The following is a 22,044-nucleotide window of genomic DNA, read 5'->3' on the forward strand; positions in this document are numbered from 1 at the left end:
GTTTATAGCACTGAAAATCTCAGGTAAAGCTGGTGCTGCTGGTCTAATGACCACACTTTGAAAACTACAGATCTAGAGATTTAGCATTAGTGTTGCTGAATTATAAAGTTGCTTAATATTAGCATTTTGGTCACAGTTTTTCCATTGTTAAGCCTGTACTAAAAAATATAAATAATTATTTTGAAAGGTATTGGTTTTACCAAGTTGTCCAATTAAATCACTCCATGGAGTTTTGAAAGCCACAGCTGATTAAATTGTCATCTAACCATAATTATCTAAGTGTATAAGCAAGTTGATTATTTTCTCTAGTTTAATGTCATGAAACTGTGAGATTGTTGGTACTGTTGACACTAAGTTTATTGACTTCTTTTGTGGCTGAAAGGGAGACTAGATGTTAGTATCAGACATATTTTGTCTTGAATAAGGAAAGGGTACTTGGTAGCATATGAAAATTCTTATGCTTAAGATAATTTATGGACCAAGAACAATGCTGTCTTGGGTTGTGTTGTCTCAGAAGTCATAACCAGCAGTTGTGAGCATCCTCAGAACCATTGTAATGACTGCAAATCTTGGACTGGGTGAGAAACACTCTTCTCAGAACTGTGAAGAGACTTACCTGCTAAGGATGTGGTGAAATTGGAAGACAGCAGCCAGAGAGATGAAAGATTCCTCTCTGGTGGGACAGTGTAGCCTAGTGATAGGAAGCACTGGAAAGGGAAGGGAAAGAGAATAGTCCACACTATTGGTCTTCAAATATTCGGAAGCCCTACTTAGGAAGGAAAGCCTGTTGGGAGTTGTTGTTAGTGTTAGAGCTCAGACAAGCAAGAGAAGAGTTCTCATCTTTCCCAAGAAAGCTGTCCAGAGACTGAATGAACATCTGAGAAGGGAGAAGTGATTTTCTTAATTAAACTGTCCAGATATCGTCAGCTGCTTGGTGGGAATATTGGTAAAGGGAACTGAGGATTCATGTTTTATGTAGGAATTTAACTAACTTGAAGGTTTCTTCTTGAAACCTTAAGGTTCTCATGACTCTATAAGGTAGAACAAAATATTTATAAAACTTAGAAAATAAAGCATCAAACCTGCTGCATAAATATTTAGATATGCTTATACTCAGAAATGTGAGTTGATTCCTCTCTGGAGTGGAGGTTGGTAAAGATCGCAGAAAGGACACTCTTTTAAAGACTTGGGCAGTGTGTCAGGTTCATAAGATGGAGGCAACAAATGCTAACCCTGGGGTTAAGCAGAAAAGACATTTATTGAAAAGACATCACGTGTCTCATTAATGAAAAGCCTACAAAATCAGGCTTGGGAAACAGGGACAAAGTTAGATAGCAAGAGAAAAGCAGCCAGAATCATAGTACAAAAGTAAAATTAAGAGATACCCCGACACTGACCATCCCAGCACTGAGCACCGGTGCTGCCCTGAAAACGATGCTGCTGTCACTGTGGCCCTTCCTCTGCCACAAAATCGGTTCTTCATGGTTTCTGCTTTATGCCTTGAGCCCCACATCTAAGCAACTGATAGAGCTTGTGAATGCTCACAGGCTTCCCATGTGGCTCAGTGGTGAAGCATCCGCCTGCCAATGCAGAAGATGCCAGAGACACTGGTTTTATTCCTGAGTCAGGAAGATCCCCTAGAGAAGGAAATGGTAACCCACTCCAATATTCTTGTCTGAAGAATCCCATGAACAAAGGAGACTGGCAGGCTACGGTCCACGGGGTAGGACAGAGTCAGACACGACCGAGCAAACGCACACGCCCATGCTCGTGAATGCTCACACTCGAGCTGCAGGAGATCTGGAACAGAAGAATCTGGTGGTGTCAGTCCTCTAGTAGGAAGTGGGTGCTGCTTCCCACCAAGAGCCCCATGAAGATAAGGTAGAGAATTCTCTAGACATTGAAGATGTTGGGCAGCCCCCAAATGAAAGACATTCACTGAGAGGACACTCCAGACTTTACTCCATGGGATAGTGATAGGTCTTCTCACAAAAAACATGAAACAGTTTTTAGCATGTTTTTGTGGCAGGATTCCTCAGAGCCTTTATCATATGAACATGCATTGTGCTTCTCCAAGAGGATGATAGGGTGTGCAACATTTGGCACACTTATTTGAGCAAGGCGTTCTTTTTTATGATAACTCTTGAGAGGAGTGTTCTGAGAACACTGATTGGGGAAATGTGGAAGGATAGAAGTCATACCCAGAAGATTGTCACTGGCATGCCAGGTGTAATAAGAGACCAGAGCCTTTGGACGGGGGGTCCGAATGGAGACTGCCTTGAATTCTGCCAGTCTAGTTTGAGTCATTGGGTGGTAACTAAGGTGAGGCTTGAGCCTCACAGTGCGAGGAGGCGCTGGGTGTGGCATACTCAGAGGTTGGAAGAGGACAGTCAAGAAACAGAACCCCATGGGAAGGTTTAATCAGTTATGATTTAGAAGTAGGAATATAGATTAAAAAGAGACTCATGTATGAAAGGAATACTATGGATCATTGGTCCTGAGGTCAGCAAAGTACAGCCTCGGAGCCAAATCTACTCACAGCCTGACCTAAGAATGGTTTTTAAATTTTTAAGTGATTGGGGGAAGAAAATCAAATAATAATACTTCCTCATATTTGAAAATTATAGGAGATCCAAATTTTAGTGTCCATAAATAAATTCCATTGTTCTCCCTAGTGGGCCTATATTACAAAAAAAATTATACTTGTTATTATATTTTTCATTACATCACTTAGAAACATATGAAATTTTTTTTCTTTTATTATTATAATTACCTACATAGTATTTTCAGTTTTGCCATTTGGCCTGCAGAACCTTCAAGATGTTTACTATCCTGCTCCTTTTTTTTCTTTTTTTTTTTTGATGTGGACCATTTTAAAGTCTTTATTGAATTTGTTACAATATTCCTTCTATTTTTTTGCTTTGGGTTTTTGAGATCTTAGTTCTCAAAGACATATGGGGTCTTAGCTCCCCTGCATTGAAAGGTAAAGTCTAAACCACTGGACCCCCAGGGAGGTCCCTCTTGCTCCTTTTGAGAAAATCTTTGCCAACCTCTGTTCTAATCCACTGCCCTCACTTTATTGATACTGAAACTGAGGCTCAGAGCGATTTGCCTGGGGTCCAAAGTTTCCCAGTTGATGGATCTGGGTCGGAACCTCTGTTCAGCTCCTCCTCCAGTGCTCTTTCTCCTGCAGCTCAGATGCATCAGTCCAAATGATGCTCCGTGGGAAGCAGTGGTGTGTGTGGGTGATGGGGTAGGAAGAGGCAACCTCCAGCTCTCTCCAGTGCCAAACTGTAGTTGGATTATGATGGTGTTGGATGTAACCAAGAAGCACAGGAAAGGAGGAGGGTTTAATGGCTTTGCTCAAATCTTAAAAATGACTCCAACTTATACCTCGGTCTTCCAATTTCTCTTTCTGCATTTAAATACATTTTATTAACTCACAGACATTTAGCCCAAAGGTGAATAGTATAGAAATCCTTCTCTAAAGATCATTTATGTGGCAATGTTCCATGTTGGTTTTGACATTATCACTTAGATTGGAAATATTCAGCTTTGTCTCTTGAAATGATTGGACTTTATGGATTTAGGTTGGTGTGTTCTGAAATAGCATGTGTCAATGGCCAGAGAAATAGGAAAGCTGACATTGAGAAGAATTCTGAAATGAGGTCCCAGCCTCTGGGAAACAGTGAAATATTTAATTATCAGTGTCAGCCATGAACATAGGAAGAGAACCATCCTTCCTTGGATGTTCTGAGGGCTTCAGTACATTTGGCTGAGATGGACACTTAGCGCTCAGGAAGTGTGCATCGTCCACAGCCTTTCACTCACTTTCCCAACAGACACTACTGAGGGGCCAACCCCAGAGGCTCACTCTCATTGCCTGGTGAAATTCCTCACCTGTACTGGGGGCTGAGAAGAAGCTAAAATCACAAATTCAGAGATTTGAAAGGAGATGAGTAAGACATGGTAGTGCTGGTAGCCAGAGAGGACAATGGCTCAGGGTCTTCACCCAATTAAAAAAAAAATCAGTACAATTAAGCAAGATACCTGCTGGAGTCTAGAAACTTAACTAAAGAAGACAGATTGGGATTCTTTGATGCAACCCTGGTTAAGACAGGCTTCTTCATAGCAGCCACTGTAGACTAATGATCTCCATAATTGTTTAATACTTCTCTTTCCTAGTAGACCAGTGCTTGTCAAAGGGGGGCAGTTTTACCCTGCAGAAGACATTTGTTTGGAGACATGTGTAGTTGTCACAACTAGAGAGGGCAGTGGCACTGGCATCTAGCAGGTAGAAGTCAGGGATGCTGCTGAATGCACAGGACACCCCACACACAAAGAATTATCCCACCGCAAATGTCCACAGTGCCAAGGTGGAGAGACCCTGCATGGGTCTTAAAGACCCATCTGTCTTGCTCAGCATTTTATCCCCAGCACCTGGTTGGGAGCCTGGCACAAAACAAGGCTCTCAGCAGGCATCCACTGCATACAGGTGAGACAAGTCTGCCCTCCTTTCAGCCTGTTTGCCTAAGTCATTCCTCTTGTGCCAGTAGGCACTCTCAACCCTGAGCACATTCATTGCACAGGACTGATCATTCCCTCTACTTGTACGTCACTGACCCTATTTTTGAGCTGCAGATAATGTCTGATCAGAAGGAGGTTACGTTTTTTTCTTTCATTTCTCTGCCGTATCTATACTGAAATTGACATATCTGTGGTTTTGTATATGTATTCTTAAGGAATGAAATAAAAGGGTAGATATTTTCCTTTGCTTATACCACCTAGTATTTTGATGTAGAATGAGTTATATTGCATGATAGTCTTAGAAGCAGTGATCATTGGATTTATTTTCAAGGATATCCAGTACCAAATGATTGTATGAGTGATAGAGGAGGGGGCAGATTCCATCATAATAAGCCTTTTTTTTAATGCAGTCTGACCATCTTTTACACTGTATAAGGAAAGTTTATCTTTTTAAAGAGATATTTCTGGAAGTTCCTGTGGAGAACTGGCTCAGTGGGGTTGTACTAGGTCATCAGAGGAGCAAGTTGAACTCTGGAGCGCCCCTTTCATCCCTCTTTCTAACAAAGCAACAACTTGAACTAGGGAGCCTGCATTGTTTTATAGTTGCAGAGTTGCCTGGTCCAGGCTTGTATAAATTTGTTAACCATTAAGAGGGTGGAGTATGTGCAGTCCAGCTTGGCCTGGAGCAAACTTGCAGTTCAGTGGCAGGATGAGAGCTGAGCACGCTGAGTATGCTAACCCTTTCTCTGGGTGTCTTTCCCCAATAAGCCCATTTCATATGCACACTGTGGTTCCCTTAGAAACTCACATGCAACCTTCCCACCAGGTAGAGGAGCAATTCAGTTGAGCATTTCTAGGCGTTGACCTAGCCACAGGCTATTTATCATATTCCAAATGATTTCTCTGTTTCATATGACTTAAAACTCAGGAGCACGTAGAAAAAGAGTTCATACTCGTGAGTGTGCATGTAGAGGAGAAGGAAACCTACATGTTTATACGATCACATCTTCTTGCCTCTGCTTCTGTCAGCGTTTTCTTTAAACCAGAAGGAAGTTTTCAGTCTATATTGTGAAACCCTAAGAAATAGCCTTGTGTCTGTTTTTGAGGGTATAGCTCATTACCTCACACAGTAAAACTCTTCTTGAGGACTGTTGAGATTGATTTGCTTCTCCTGAGTTACTGGTTTGTAAATGAGTATGTAACTGATAGATTTCCTTTGAGAGTTGAGAATTGCTTTGTTAGAGCTAGTCTGTTGCCCACCCATATACAGCAGGGGTTTCGAAGTTCTTAGTGGCCTCAATCCTGACTCCAGAACATCCTTATTTTTCCTGTAAGTTTCCCATCTACTTCAAATGTATCATCATTGTTATATGTACCTCTGTAAAATGTCTGAAAATGTTTTGGGGGAAAGGAAGGGGTATAAATAAATACTTGTAGTATAATAGGCCCTCAAAACCCAGTTTTACTGGCTTCTTTTTTTTCCCTTTCCAGATTGAGATGCTTCCAGATGGGCTGTTTCAGTGCAAAAAGCTGCAGTGTTTACTCTTGGGGAAAAATAGCCTGATGAGCTTGTCGCCTCACGTGGGTGAGCTGTCGAACCTTACTCATCTGGAGCTCATCGGTAATTACCTGGAAACACTTCCTCCTGAACTGGAAGGGTGTCAGTCCCTAAAACGGAGCTGTCTGATTGTCGAGGAGAATTTGCTCAATACTCTTCCTCCCCCTGTAACAGAACGTTTGCAGACATGCCTGGATAAATGTTGACCTAAAGAGAGAATAATTTTTAAAAGTACATTCCAGGGCTTTAAATGAGAACTAAAATTTCCTAGGTTATAAAGATGAACAATGGATAATTATCACTAACTATAACCAAGTGTCTTATTATAATAAGGCAACTCAGTGTCTAAATTAAACAGGTAAAAAGTATTAACACTGAAACAAAGTTTTGTGAATAATTGATCTTTAACTTATGGAGATATAACAAGTGTACACTTGGAGGGTAGAATGGGGCCATGAAGTTATTGAATCTCTACACTGCAGTTTTTATCTTTTGAAGATGAGATATAACTTACTTGCATACTTGTTTTAACTGACTTCCTGTTTTGATATTTATCACCTAGGGCATAAACTCATCAACATAAATTCCCTTGAGGTACACTCAGCACTGTCTTTGATTTATGTTCTTAAATACTTTTAGGCAGGATGCATTGCGCTTGGCAGAGTTCCTCCTTGGCTTAATTTTTACTTCCTGCCCCAGCTTGTTTGAGTCTTCCTTCATCTGATTTTCTCTTAGCAACAGTGATGAACCCTGAGAAAGTGCCTGCCTGTGGCCTTTGCACAGAACAGGAGCAGGGTATTTAGGATAAGTCATCCTTGGGCCATCCTGAAATTTTAATGTATCCTCTGCAATTTCTTCTTGTATATCATCAGAGCCTTTTTTATTTGCTACTAATTTTTATATCAAATGTAAAACATATAAATGTTTTCTATTGTGTAATCTTGGATTCAAAATCTATGAGAATAGTTTTTGTAAGGTACAGAGGACACATCCTTTTCTTTAAGAACTTACTATTAATGTACTTGGTTTCGGCTGCTTACGAGTCTCACTTTTGTGCGCACTTGGCTCCAAAATGTTTTTGTAGTCTGCAGCTAATTATTTCTGAATAACAAAAGCCTTGTGTTTTCATGCCCTAAAATATTTGGGGGTTTCCTTCCAAGAGGATGGCCACATCATCTACCTCTCTCTTCCCTAGTTGCTGTGCTATTGTACGGGTAACCATTCTTAATTACTTCAAAAACTGTGATGGAGGGGAGAGGTACAGATTTGGATCTATAAAACTGATTTTTAAACACTCTGTAGAAATTAAGTAAAAGTTAAACAAAATACTTTCTTCTCCATCTGCATGATCTCTAGATAGGATTATAATGTGAAACACTCTGCCTCTATTCATTGCTTAATATGGGTTCTCAAAGCTCACAAAGAAATAGATCTAATTAACTGAAATTCATCTCATGTCTTTGTCTAACTTCTCTGGAATACATTTTGCTCTTTTTTTTCAATAAAGAGTTTTGTGTTTGGCTTTTTATTATCATGCATATTGTAAAATGAATAAAGCTGACTGACTCATTTTGGGGAAATATACATTTTTGATGTGTTTTTCTCTGTGTCTAGGCATTGTGATGCCATTTCAAACTATGAAATAATCTATTAACTGCACCTCGACAAAACTGGAAAACACTATGGGTAAAGAGTACTGTAAACATGGAATTGTGATGTATGGTATGTTTTTCCCCTTGCTTTGTCCCTTCCAGAAGGATGAAAATGAGTTTTTAAATTATGGCCAAATGTAGCTTCCCTCACCTGCCACACACCTTTGATCTTACATTCAGAGAAAACAACTGTTCACATCAAATAAAATTTGAGTAATAGCTATAAAAAACATAAAACACCAAAAGCTGCCTAAAACACTGCTGTTTATTCTAAATGAGGAAGAACAATGTAAAAATGCAATTTTTACCAAAACTTGCCTTTAGTCAGAACATTCAAGCTCTCAGGGACCCAAGCATAACTGATGAAACTTTCTTCTAGACTTCAGAAAACAGATTCTGACTCTGTCTAGGTTTTTTGTTATTTTCAATCTTTTTAATGTGAGATCATTGTCATTTTAATGTTTCCCATCTGTGTTGCACAGTAGAATTGTCATGTGTACCAATTCCAGTGTTTGGAACATGAATATGATACATGGAAATATGTTCATTTTGGGTCATATAATTACTCATAATGTGTATGAAAAATCCTATCCCTTTTGATAAGGAAAAGTTTTCAAAACAAATTTCAGATTTACTACCATTTCCCTGGGGTTTCCCAGGTGGCACAGTGGTAAAGAATCGCCTGTCAATGCAGGAGCCGTGGGTTCGATCCCTGGGTTGGGAAGATGCCCTAGAGGAGATGGCAACCCACTCCAGTATTCTTGCCTGGAGAATCCCATGGACAGAGGAGCCTAGCAGGCTACAGTCCATAGGGTCGCAAAAAGTCGGACATGACTGAGCGGCTGAGCACGTACACACCATTCCCCTGACAGTCTACAGCCCCTCCTGGCTAGTCACCAAGTTCTGTTCACCTGCAAAAGGCACTAACTAAATCTTCCTTATCACCTGTCTACATTTCTGGAAGCAAGTTACTATCATAATGAGTTTTGTAAGCTGCTTTCCAAACACAAGAATTTGGTTACTAGTGCAAACTCCTTTCAAGTTAACATTTTTTTTTTAACTTTATTGTATTGGTTTTGCCATATATCAACATGAATCCACCACAGGTATACACGTGTTCCCCATCCTGAACCCTCCTCCCTCCTCCCTCCCCGTACCATCCCTCTGGGTCATCCCAGTGCACCAGCCCCAAACATCCAGTATCATGCATCGAACCTGGACTGGCGACTCGTTTCATATATAATATTATACATTTTTATTTCAGTCCTACACACCAGTGTTTAGGTAGCTTTGGGAATAATGTAACACAGATGCCATGAACTCTGAGACCACCACTTAACATGTAAAACTGTGGTATTTGCCAACTTTAATGCAATATTGGAGCAGAATTTCATTTTGAAAGAGAGTTTTCAAAGAAGCAAATGAAGTTTATTCAATTATAATTTTGAGACCAGTTGACACTTGCTTTCCAAGAATGTGTACTGCACTTTCCAAAAAATAAATATGGATGTTATTCAGAACAAAGTTGACGGCTTATGCCAGACTAGATGCATTTATTTACATACACACACACAGATACACAATGATGAGCCTGCATGCACATCCCTACGTGTACAAAATTTATTCGTTTTGAATATATGTTATATTTTTCCAAAGTTGCAAGTGGTTGTAGGTTAATGCTAAAATATTAATTCTTTTTTATTCCTTACTTGTAATCATGGAGTGCTCTATTCTCTTAGCTATAATATTAAAGTAAAAAGAAATGAAAATGAAAGTCACTCAGTCGTATCTGACTCTTTGCACCCCCATGGACTATACAGTCCATGGAATTCTCCAGGCCAGAAAACTGAAGCAGGTAGCCATTCCCTTCTCTAAGGGATCTTCCCAACCCAGGGATCAAACCCAGATCTCCCAATTGCAGGCAGATTCTTTACCAGCAGAGCCACCAGGGAAGCCCAAGAATACTTTAAAAGAAAACCAAATGCTCAGACTTGGTCAGCAACCTAAGTGGTTTTGACCCTAATGTACATTAAGGTCCATCTCTGTGGCACACAGATGAGGTGTTTTCATTCTTCATCCTTCGTCTTCATTTTCTCCTGATACCACCATGTTTCACTGTCACTTAGCAAATGTTTGTGTTAAACAGGGTAAATAGAGATGCCAAGATCTCATCGTTGTGGCATAGCGCCAGTGTACGTGCTGTGGGGAGCTGTTATCTGTATAAAATTATTGTTTAATAGTGGAAATATTTGTTTCTGTTCTTCAGGTGTCTCATGATTTAAATTTTGTATGTTGAATTAAAATATTGCCTAATATTGATGGGTTCAAAACCATTAAAATAATCAAACAATTATTCTGTGGGTTTAGTTTTATTTCCTTGTATTTTCAATCAAATACTCTTTCCATCTTCACTTTCTTATAACGTCCCATCCACATAAGCTATTTTGTTTTCCCTCTCTGCTCACCCACCTCCTTAAATTGATATAGTAACAGAATATATTTGTGCTAGAGAACTTGAAATACTACTGGAGCATGTATTTATTTGGGGGGAAGCCAAAGCCTATAATTACGCCTAATTGAATTGTTCTACTCAACCCATCCTTGCAGTGTTCAGAGCTGATCCAGTGATTCTTCATCCATACCAATATAACAGAGAGAATGAGAATATAACTGTAAATCCACTTTGTTTTCAGGAACTGTATATTGCATCAGAATCTGTGTTTATTTCTTTGTAGAAACGAGGAAGTCTGGTCTGGGGAGGAGTTATTTTGTACCCTGGTTTGAATTATGAAGACATTATATACATGAAATGGCCTAAACTAATAACTGTTGCAAAATGCCCTGGATATGATAATTTCTTCAGCTGTATCTGAAAGCTGAAGCAGTGAAAAGAAACCAGTTTAACTGGTTTCTTCCTGCCTCTGGTCCATCACTTCTACGTCCACTGAGATCTATCTACTAAGTACCTTCTGGTAATGAACTACATTTTCTTCACCTTTTTAAATACATGAACAATTCCATCAAAACCTAAAGTATTAGCATAGAATATAAGAGCCAAAGTACTGAGTTGAGATGGCTTCCGATTGAACTGAATTCATATTTAAATTTTGCATTTGACTTGTATAATACACTACGGCTGAGAAAAACAATTAGGAATGCCTCCTGCATGTTACATGTTATCTCTTAACAGAGATGGTGCAATTTAAAAAATTCAAAGGGGCATAGAATCAGAATGGGTGTGTTTGTACATATATGTATTGTGTATAAACCTAAATATTCATGCTTAAATATTTTTCAAGCTCTTCAAATGTTTCACTCTCAACAAAATAAAGGGCCAATTCTGAGAAGAAACATTTTGTGTAGTTAGCTTCACAGGGAATGCTCGCATTTGTTATTTTGTTTTTGTCATATATTTTGAAGCATGTACATAATTGGTTTTTGCTTCTGGTAATGAATTATTAGAAAATGTAAGATTTTGTTGTGAGCTGAATGCTTTTGGCCCTCAGGTTTACCGTGTAAATCTGGATTTTGGTGTGAAATCCCTCTGCCTGAGATTTAGTACTTTTGAGTGAACTTTATTGTTTTTAAAATAACTTTTATGTAACATACAGATTCAATTTTTATAATAAATAGCAAATAAAAACAGATTCAGTGTTGGAAGAAGTTGACTGGACTAATTTTACCTGTATACATTTATCAGTGCCCAAGTTCCAGAAGTGAGTCCCTCCTCTTCCCAGGGTTCCCTGTGCAGTTGTGTTGTTATGTTGTTCACCAAATGAAAAATTTCAGATTTATGTAGCTGTCTTCCAGTTGCTAAGTTGTGTCTGACTCTTTGCGACCCCATGGACTGTATAGCCCACCAAGCTCCTCTGTCCAAGGGATTTCCGAGGCAAGAATACTAGAGTGGGTTGCCATTTCCTCCTGCAGAGGATCTTTCTGACCCAGGGATGGAACCCACGTCTCCTGTGGCTTCCGCATTGGCAGGCAGATTCTTTACCACCGAGCCACCAAGGAATGGTGGTATGACTATCATAACAGTAATATGAGTTTTTAAACTATGCTACAATGGCCACAAGGCTCTGAAAACTGTTGGACTGATCCTAGAATGCACTGTGGGAGGGTATGCAGTCTGTCACTCTCCTGATTCATCTGTCCAGCAGTGTTTGTCCCTTGGGACTCGTTCACAAACCAATCCATCTCTCTCCCTTTCTTCTTGGCTCCTGTTTCTCCGTTTGCTGTTGGTTTAGCACTAACATTGACTAGTGGACCAGATGAAATAAAAAGTAAAAAACTAAGACAGGAGATGTTGAAGTTTAGGTAGGGAGAAGAGATGGAATTATCTGGTAAACCAGGTACATAATAGTTTGAACTTTGGGATAGAAGACTTTCCCCTCTCTCAATCACACACAGAGTTTAAGGAGCACATTAGGAAGCAGATACCAAGAACTTTTCTCTGCTGGAGGGCAGAACCTGATATAGACTGAAGCAGGTTATGAAGGAAACTAGATGGCACTATTTTTCCCTGGAAATGTACTTTAAGCAAGGCTTTCTCTCACCTCTAAATGCCTTGGGAATGGGAATATGTGGAGGAGATGAAACCAGTGCCTGACCTAAGGCATCACTGCGAGGTGCTTTGGCTGAGTCCTGTCCTAAAAGCCCAGAAGGCAGTCACCGACCCCCACAATCGTGGCAACAAGGGTGACTCCGCGTTCTTCACTCCTTTCCACTTTGCAAATCACTTTTCAAACATGCTGTGAAGGGAGCCTGGATGTGCAGGCAGAGGCTGTGGCCATGCTGTTGAGGCCACAGCCTGATGCTCTGGAGCTGCAGCTCATGGTTGGGTTTCTGCCCCTTGTTTGGATTCTCTGAAATTCAGGTTCCTAGCTTGTTTTCTGTGTCCCCCTCATCTCTGAGATCCAGAGAAAAGCAGTTTATCCAAAGGCACAAAGCCAGAGCTTGAACTCAGCCCCATATTTACAGAAAAATATCTATATGCCAAGGAAGGATCAGAAAAAAGTCATCTTTCAACATGTGTAGTCTCTTTGGAAAATATAAGTTTCTCTTCACCCTGTGTTGTCTCATTAGGCTCCATATGAGAGTTCTAAGTCCTGCCTCCTAAATACAGTACTTCCATAGAACAGCCTGTGTGCCACTGAGCTTTTCAGATTACTTCTTATATAGCAAATACCTTACGTTTTGTGTGCCTTTTTACACAGGCCTGTTGTTGGTTTGTGTAGGGCTTCAGGCACATCATTTTTTTTACTCTCTGCCTCCCTCTGCCGCTGAGAAGAGAATAAATCAAACAGAAGCTTGCCTAGTTCCTATTTCTCCCCCTTTTATTCAGTTTCTCCTTGCCTGCCTCCCGAGGGAAGATCTTTAGAATTCGGTGGCCCTCACTTAATCTCAGAGACTCCATCTCAAATGAGATGCACGTAGAAAGCCCTATGCAATGCCCAGCACCAGGATCAGACAGGACATGTTGGGTGCCTGGGCAGGAAACAATTCAGCAACCTTGAAACGTGCTTTGAATGTTCATTTATTAGGTATTTGGTAAAGATGGGGGAGCTGGTTTTCTACTAGTAAAAATCATGAAGCTTAAATAGGCTAATTATTTCCTTCTCCAAAAGCAATACTCACAGAAAAGTGAGGTAGAGCTTAAAGATGACTGAGCAGAGAGAGGTGGGGATTGGGGAGATAGTGTAAATAAGTCCTCATAGTATTTCTATCAAACACCCCAACAGACAGTCTCCTCTCCCAGGCCTCATGAGCAGGCCCATCAGCTGCCGGGTCTCCCCTCTCTTTTTTCTCCCCAGAGCATCCTTCTCTTTTGACCCAACTCTTTTCCTTCCCAGATTTCAGGTGCTATACCCTTCAGTATCTCTGTCTCTGGGCCGTTTAGCATTGTCCTAACCACATATTCCAAGCTTATATAAATCACCCTTTACTAAATCCCAACTTTGAGAGTATTAAATAAATACCCATCATATCAAGGGAGATGTTTTACTTTGTAGTCGTCAAAATAAATGTCTTTGAAATCACAGTGTCCAGAGGAGTATGACTGTCAGCTGGCTCGACGTGCTTGCAAGCCTAGGAACTGGAGGCAAATGGGATTATACTAAAGGACAGGATGGTTTCCCAGGTTCCTCAGGTTGTAGGTTTACCAGAAGAGGAGTAATAGATTTGGACCATTGAATATAACATGCTGAATAAAATAGGATGCATTTGAAAAAAAGTGTCTTTCAGTTATCAGGATTCTCCCTTCCTACAAAGTGGTTTCCTGTCACAATTTCAGATTCCAAATGATAGACTTATTCGCTGTGCTGGATGGAAGTAGGACCAATTTGCAGTCCTTAGGCTGGTAACCTAATGAATTGCATATGAAAACTCAAGTTAATTGGTCCTTACCTATTATCAATTATTCCAATAATATTTGGTGTTCTTTGTAAGTTAGTACCGAGGCAAATGTTAGAACATCGGGGGGACCAAATGCCACCTGTCTGAAGGGAGTTTCCCTCTAGTCTTTCCCTAAACTGGGTTTCCTTGTCTCATGTGCCTGTGTCTTAACGTGCTTCTATGCTATGCTAAGTCACTTCAGTCTGCGACCCCATAGACAGCAGCCCACCAGGCTCCCCCGTCCCTGGGATTCTCCAGGCAAGAACACTGGAGTGGGTTGCCATTTCCTTCTCCAAACGTGCTTCTATGCCACATCCTAAAAAAACTCCACAGGTCATTTTGGGTTTGAGAAAAGAGCGGTTCTGTCACCCTTTTCATAATAGACTGAACCAGTCTTGGGTAACTGCTCTGTGAAAAAGGAAATCCAGAAGAAGAAGGAGCCAAGTGAAAAAACATTGATTCAATCTGCATTCTGAGGCCTGAGGGAAATTTGCTGGCCCGGTGATTCCTGGGCAGAACAATATATTACAGACCTCATTAATGGCTTCAAACTGAGGAAAGATAAAAATCTAATCATTTCATCCCTGCTCCTACAGCTTGGAGTCTGCCACCTTGGGGGAAGCATCGTATTGGGATACACCAATAACATCATTTACCTTCTGCAGTGGTAAAGAATTCACCTGCCAATGCAGGAGACATAGATTCGATCCCTGGGTCAGGAAGATCCCCTGGAGAAGGAAATGGCAACCTGCTCCAGTATTATTGCCTGGAAAATTCCATGGACAGGAGGAGCCTGGCAGGCTACAGTCCATGGGTCACAAAGAGTTGGACGTGACTGAGCACGTACCTCCTGCAACCAGCTGAGTACTCTAGTGGGTTCTTCCTGTGTGCTGTCTCAGTCCATCGAGCAACCTTATTTGGTGTGTTATTCCCAATTCACAGATAAGAAAACAAACTTAAAAATGAGAATTTCCCCAACACCTTGTGACTGTTCAGAAGAGGAATCCAATGTAACTTACAGGTCTGCAAAGCTCTTTCTACAGAGATTTAGGTAAACAGCACCCAGGATGAGCACTTCACCCTCTCACCCACCTGAGTATTTGAAGACTCACAGATCATGCTCTGCTTTTCAGAGTTCACTGGTCTCCTCTTGGTAGCTTTAAGCCTGTTGCTTCCTTCTGTTCCATATCTATCTTAGTTTGTCTTCTCCTGAGCCAATGAGTCACTTCCTGTCCATACTATTTCCCCCATCCTCTCCTAGGATCACAGAACTTTCCAACAGAAGAAACCATGGAGACTTTTTAGACAAGGAAAACCTAGGTGACTTGTCTAAGCTCACAAGCCCACTGCCTGAGAGAGGTGGCACCGAAATCTGCACATCCCCCTGTTTGTGCTCTTCTCAGGAGCACAGGAGTCTATAATAGGGGTCTCCAACCCCCAGGCCATGAAGCAGTACCCATCTGTGGCACATTAGGAACCAGGCCACCCAGCAGGATGTGAGTGGTGGGCAAGTGAGTGAAGCTTCACTTCCCATTGCTTGCATCCTTCTGATTCATGGGAAAATCGTCTTCCATGAAACCAGTCCCTGGTGCCAAAAAGGTTGGAGTGTGCTGTGCTTAGGTCGCTTCAGTCGTGTCCAACTCTTTGCAATCCTAAGGACTGTAGCCGCCAGGCTCCTCTATCCATGGGATTCTCCAGGCAAGAATACTGGAATGGGTTGCCATTTCCTCCTCCAGGGGATCTTCCCGTCCCAGGGATCAAACCCACCTCCTGCATTAGCAGGCAAGTTCTTTGCCGCTAGTGCCACTTGGGAAGCTCTGCTAGTCTAAAACCAAAGCCCAGTGGAAGAGCCAAGACTAGCACCCAAACTTCCTCCCTAACTGCAAGCCCTGTGCCTTCTCTAACAAGCTGCGTTCATTTTAGCTATGTCCTGTATCCTGATAATAACACTTTCTGTGCAAAGTGCAGTGCTGGGCCCAAAGCACTTGAGGCTCCTATCCCCACTTCACTTATCAGCTAGGCTCTGAAAGCAGCCATCAATAATTAATCATTATTGAGAACTTTGGAGTTCAATGACCATAGACTTTATAAATGTGTTTAAAATGTGTTAAGATAGGCATGGTCTCCATTTATAGAAAAGAGAAGTCAATCCAGGATGGTTAAATGACATGAGGTGACATGTTAGATTATATAGCTAGTATGTGGCAGACCCAGGTTTTGAACTGGAGACTAGCATCAAAGCACTGCTTTTTGTATAGTGCACACTGCCAGGATCAAGTGACAAGCAAGTGATGGTGGTGTGAGAACAGCCTAGGATTTCGGCATCTGATCCAGTATTCTGTCCTTTAGACTGTGCAGACATGCTGGGAAAGGATTGATATGCACACAGATATATCCATATACACAAACATATCGCTTCAAACACCCTTTAGTATAAATAAAACAATTTCATCCAAACGACTAATGTAATTTTAAACTTGTGGTTATTTTTGAAACTGCAGAGTTTTTCTTTCAATGTCCTAACCTAAATTATGAGCACATGTGCTCTCATCAGAGAAACAGAGTGCCATTCTGAGTTTCAGACCCTGTGGGAGAAGACGGATGAAAACCTTATCCTGTTAGAAAAAGAGTTGTCAATATTTTGGTCCTTGCTTCAAGGTGCACATGGGGCTCCCAGTCAGTTTGGGTTTAATACAGAATTGCTGTTACAGTTTAACTCCCTGAGAATCTTGGTTTATTATACAGAGATGCTGGCAGACATTTTAGACTTGCAAAATGACTATCAATCACAGTTCAGGCTAAATTGATTCTAAATTCGTTCTGCTGATGTGGACTTTTGGAGAGTGCGGAGGAGGGGTAGGTGATGCTGTCCTTATTGAATTCCTGCTGTGCTCTGGATAAGGAGGTGTGTTCCTCACCCCAAGCTGGTGATGTGTCCCTCCCTGGCTCTGCATATTTGCTGAACATACCCCTAAACATGGAGAAAGCCTCACCTCAGGCTCCAAGAACCCACTCCTTGAAGCCTTGGTTCACTTGGCATTTCCCCTTGGTTTCTTCAGAACGCCTGCCCTTCAAGACAAGGGCACATTAGACCCACTGTGAGCTGCCCGATCAACCACCTCCAAGGCCCTTCACACAGTGGAACTGCAGCTCCCAGATGAGCTTGCACCCCAGCCACTGAGCTCAGCTCAGGAACAGAAGACGGCTTACCAAGTGACTTTGCAACATCACATTAGCTGCTTTTTTAGTCTTCTAGAAGATGAAAGAAATTGACCTGCCTCCCTTTTTCTTTATGATGATGAGTCTAATTCCCCCAGCTTAGAAAAAGCACCCACCGAGATTTTTTTTTCCCAAGATTGAAAATGAGCCAAATGGCTCAGGTGCTGCCTCAGATAATCAGCAGGGGCCCCAAGTGAGCCCCTGGCCAGAGTGGCTATAGGGAATCCCCTTCTCGGCATGAGCTGTGGCTCAGGAGTTTGGACAGGCTGAGGATGCCAGGGGCCATCTTGTAGTGAGAGAGAATGTGGGATCCTTCTGACTTTTAGGATTTGGCATTGGCCCTTGCAACTGCCATTTCCAGTGTGATCTGTGGGTGCCTGTGTGCTAGGGTCCCCATCTAACAGAGCCTAATGAGAGGGTGAGCTTAGGTGTTCCCTAGGGTGCCTTCCAATTCCAGTATTCTGATCTACATAAGATGCTCAGTAAGTGGGAAGTGTTGATCAGGGTTATTATTGAGTAATTTTCCTAAGAGCTCGAGCATGTCATACATTTAATTTTTAGCTTTATAAATGACTCATTTTTATGGCATGTGAACAACTCTTATTCACTTAAGAACCTACTGCATAACAGCAGGTGAGGGAGGCTGGGATGGTTTTAAAGGGTTGTTCTGCCAAGCCTCCCATCAAGAGAACCAGATGTGCGGTGAAAAGGAGCCATGGAGGGCAGGGCAGATAGGTGCATTCCCAGGAGGTCCTATGTCATTTCAGGTTACAGTTCCCTGTAAGTGGCACGGGTAAAAAGGTGACCTGGGAGGTACTTGACCCTCTTGGGCTTTTAACACCAAAGCATGAAATCCAAGGCTGATCCATCACCACTGATGTCCAGCCCACAGTCTAACCTGAGACCAACTGCTGCCTCCAAGTTTTCAGTTCTTTGGTTTCTGTTTCATGGGGCTCTGGGCCTAAGTGTTCCATCAGCTAACAGGCTCCAGCTGCAGAGACACGCTTCCAGGCTTGGGTGCGCTGAGAGGTGTCAGCTCCTCCCTGTTTTAAGGGTACAGCCCCGGCAGGGTGCCAACGCCAAGGGCAGACTCGTCTGGCTATTCTGACCCATGATTGGCCGCCCTGGAGCTGTGTGTTGTGCACCTAGTCTGTGCCCTGGTACAGCTGAAGACTGCTCCAGGCCTAGGTGTGAACTCTGCTGTGTTTAGAAGAGGAGAAAGCAAGCCCCTTGTCTTAGAGCTGGGCTGTCAGCCGGCTGCACCCTGGGTTGGAGTCTTACCTCTACCAGTGAGATCTGGGTAACCTTACCTCTCTAAGCCTCAGTTTCCTCATCTGTAAAGTGTAGACTCTATGCTACAAATATTTAGCACCTGCTCCCACACAGGGGCTACCTTAGGTATTGAGGATACAGTGGGATCAATGACAAGACAAGCAGCCTCATGAAAATAGACCTCCCTTGGTCTCAGGAGGATTCCAGGAGATTAAGTACAATGCTTAGCATCAAGTTCAACCCCGGTAAGTGTTCACTACATGTTAGTGGTCATGAGTTTTCCTGCCAAAGACAGATGGTAGAAAATCTTTTAAAATGTATTCTTTCTCATCTTTATCTTTACACATGTTTTTCTCCTTCATGTTCCATTTGTCTAACTAACTTGAGTTCTTCCATTTCTTGGGTTTAGTGGTCACTTCCCCAGCATAGCAGCTGCCTGACCAAGTCCACCTTCAGGCTCCCCTGTTGTGCGTTCTCATGGCGACTGGCACTCTACTTTGAGGTAGCCATCCCCTTGGTAACTACTACTTGTTTAACGTCTGTGTTCCTGACTAGACTGTAAATCTGGTGTGGACAGCACCCATGGCTGCCTGAAGCGTCAGCACAGGACTTTGAGATTCTCTGTGAATGTCTGCCGATTGGACTGGCCTGCACGTGGAGGGGATGTTCTCCTCTGAAAGAGAAAAGTACGTCAGACCAGAAAACGGAGAACCTGATCCATTAGGAGCACATGGCCCCTTTCTTTCCTCCCTCTTTTCTCTCTGCTCATATGAAGAGGACAGACAGCCAAGAGATGGTTGAGAAAACCAGCCGTGCCCTGGACAGCACCCACATCTCCCTGGGAGCAATCAGGTAACCAGGAAGGTATCGGTTACCTGATATCAGGAATCAATCAGGTAACCATATTACGATGCAAAGGAAGGCAAGAAGGGTTCCCTGTTGGTACCAAGCATGTACCCACCACCACGCAGGGCATTGCTGAGAACAGGGCAGGCAGAGCCTTCTGTGAAACCATGTACCACAGTCACACTTGTCTGTTCTTCCTCAGTCAGATTGTGTGATTAAAGGAAGAAGTCTTGTCTCTTGTAGCTATAGAGAGAAGAGGGTTGAGAAAATGAAATTCGACTCCACATGTCTGGAATGACATTAGCAGCAGAAATATAACCATGTTGACTTTTCACTCTGTCACCCAGAATGACAGGAGCCGCCTCCTCCAACCTCCCACCTCAGTACCTTGAGAATGAGACATATTTACATGTGACTCACTGGAAATGTTCATATTCTTGCCCTCTAGTACACTGTGAGATTTAACAAAGCAGCACTGTGACCTGACCCCAGTGATTTGCTTCTGGCCAGCACCCAAACCCTCAGGGCAGTGCTGGAATTCCCACATGCATTCCTATAGGCCCACCACAGGAATGGCAGGGAACGGGATGGCAGTCCATGGGCCAGGCCTTCCCAAACCTCCATGCCTTTGCCCACCCTGTTCTCTCACTCAGAGGCCCCTTCCTTCAATATAAATTTGGAAGATTATCTATCATCTATCTACTATTTAAATAGATGGGAATATCAGACCACCTTACCTGCCCCTTGAGAAATCTGTATGCAGGTCAAGAAGCAACAGGTAGAACTGGACATGGAACAATGTACTGGTTCGAAATCAGGAAAGGAGTACATCAAGGCTGTACATCGTCACCCTGCTTATTTAACTTATACGCAGAATACACCATGCAAAATGCCAGGCTGGATAAAGCACAAGCTGGAATCAAGATTGCTGGGAGAAATATCAACAACCTCAGATATGCAGATGACACAATCCTTATGGCAGAAAGCAAAGAGGAACAAAAGAGCCTCTTGATGAAAGTGAAAGAGGAGAGTGAAAAAGTTGGCTTAAAGCTCAACATTCAGAAAACTAAGATCATGGCATCCGGTCCCATCACTTCATCGTAAATAGATGGGGAAACAACGGAAACAGTGAGAGACTTTATTTTCCTGGGCTCCAAAATCACTGCAGATATTGACTGCAGCCATGAAATTAAAAGACGCTTGTTCCTTGGAAGTAAAGCTATGACAAACCTAGACAGCATATTAAAAAGCAGAGACAATACTTTGCCAACAAAGGTCCATAGAGTCAAAGCTATGGTTTTTCCAGTTGTCACGTATGGATGTGAGAGTTGGACCTTAAAGAAAGCTGAGCACCGAAGAATTGATGCTTTTGAACTGTGGTGTTGAAGACTCTTGAGAGTCTCTTGGACTGCAAGGAGATCAAACCAGTCAATCCTAAAGGAAATCAGTCCTGAATATTCATTGGAAGGACTGATGTTGAAGCTGAAACTCTAGTACTTTGGCCACCTGATGTGAAGAACTGACTCATTGGAAAAGACCCTGATGCTGGGAAAGATTGAAGGCAGGAGAAGGGGATGACAGAGGATGAGATGGTTTGACGGCATCACCGACTCGATTGACATGAGTTTGAGCAAGCTCTGGGAGTCGGTGATGGACAGGGAAGCCTGGAGTGCTACAGTCCATGGGGTCGCAAACAGTGGGACACAACTGACCAACTAATCTATCTCCCTACCTCTTTATCTACCTAGCGATCAACTTCTCAAACCAGCATTTATTTTTCAAGACTAAGACAAAATATTTTGTCTCTGACCACCTTCCTTCCCTCAAGTTACAGTTCAGTGCTTTTATTCTTAAACTTTATAAAAATGCAGTGAAGTTATTTATAGATTCCCTCCTCACTAAACTGACAACAGAAATCAAATCTTGTTAATCTTTCTTTCCCTTTCAACTAGTAGAGTGCCTAGCACATTGTATGTACAGAATGAATGAAAAGCAGAAGTTTAGGCATTGGCAAACCTCATTGCAGGACCAGGGGGTCAGCCAGAAAGCCCAAGGAGAAGTACACGTGCCAGAAACTGCTCGTGGGTACTTTTTGTGGACAGACTGTGAATATGATAAGCCTTCAAAGGCTTGTGGGCACGTGAACAACATAAGGAAGTAGAACTTTGGGTGCAGACTTTGAGGGTATAATGGGAATGATGAGGTTATGGTATGAAAATCTTATGCTCATCCTACAGATGAGAGAACTGAAGCTTGAGAAGGTTAAATGTTTCTGTAAAAACTCATACTGCTGGTAAACAAATCTGGCTTAGAATCCAGATCTGATTTCAAAGTTTGTATTCTTAGATACTATGCAGAAACTCAACCAAATCTGCAAACACCATCTTGGACTAACATCCTTTAGGTCTTCAGGGAATATTCTCCTAGCTTGTTAAGTGACTCCAGCATGTCACTAACCCTGACTATGCCTATTTCAGTTTCCTCTTCAGTAAAACAAGGAGCATTGAGGTATGTGACTATAAAGGCAGTTTCAGGCTCTGATTCTCTCTGCAATGCAAATGGTTTCCTAATCTGGGG

The 22,044-nt window shown here is 42.2% G+C and overlaps 1 protein-coding gene and 1 long non-coding RNA gene across 15 annotated transcripts in view; one reads left to right on the forward strand and one right to left on the reverse strand.

Annotated features, from left to right (window-relative positions):
* LRRC8B (leucine rich repeat containing 8 VRAC subunit B) overlaps positions 1-6,469 on the forward strand; it is a 73,899-nt gene extending 67,430 nt beyond the window's left edge. For 13 of the 14 annotated variants that reach the window (XM_086391068.1, XM_086391063.1, XM_086391071.1 and 10 more), the window contains one exon: positions 6,019-6,469. In XM_086391068.1, the coding sequence (XP_086247194.1) occupies positions 6,019-6,291 (273 nt within the window). In that variant the 3' untranslated portion in view covers positions 6,292-6,469. The remainder of the gene's footprint in view (positions 1-6,018) is intronic. The other variant, XR_015160466.1, reaches the window with a different exon arrangement.
* A 1,515-nt stretch (positions 6,470-7,984) lies between these two features.
* LOC147375774 (uncharacterized) lies at positions 7,985-20,488 on the reverse strand. The gene is made up of 2 exons (XR_015160467.1): positions 19,583-20,488; positions 7,985-19,294 (listed from the first exon to the last, which is right to left on the reverse strand). It is a non-coding gene; the product is annotated as an uncharacterized LOC147375774 (long non-coding RNA).
* Positions 20,489-22,044: the final 1,556 nt, after the last annotated feature.

Source organism: Bos grunniens, chromosome 3, assembly GCF_055505025.1.
Source record: "Bos grunniens cultivar Pamir isolate PY7600 chromosome 3, Bosgru_T2T1.0, whole genome shotgun sequence".
Lineage (NCBI taxonomy): Eukaryota > Metazoa > Chordata > Mammalia > Artiodactyla > Bovidae > Bos > Bos grunniens.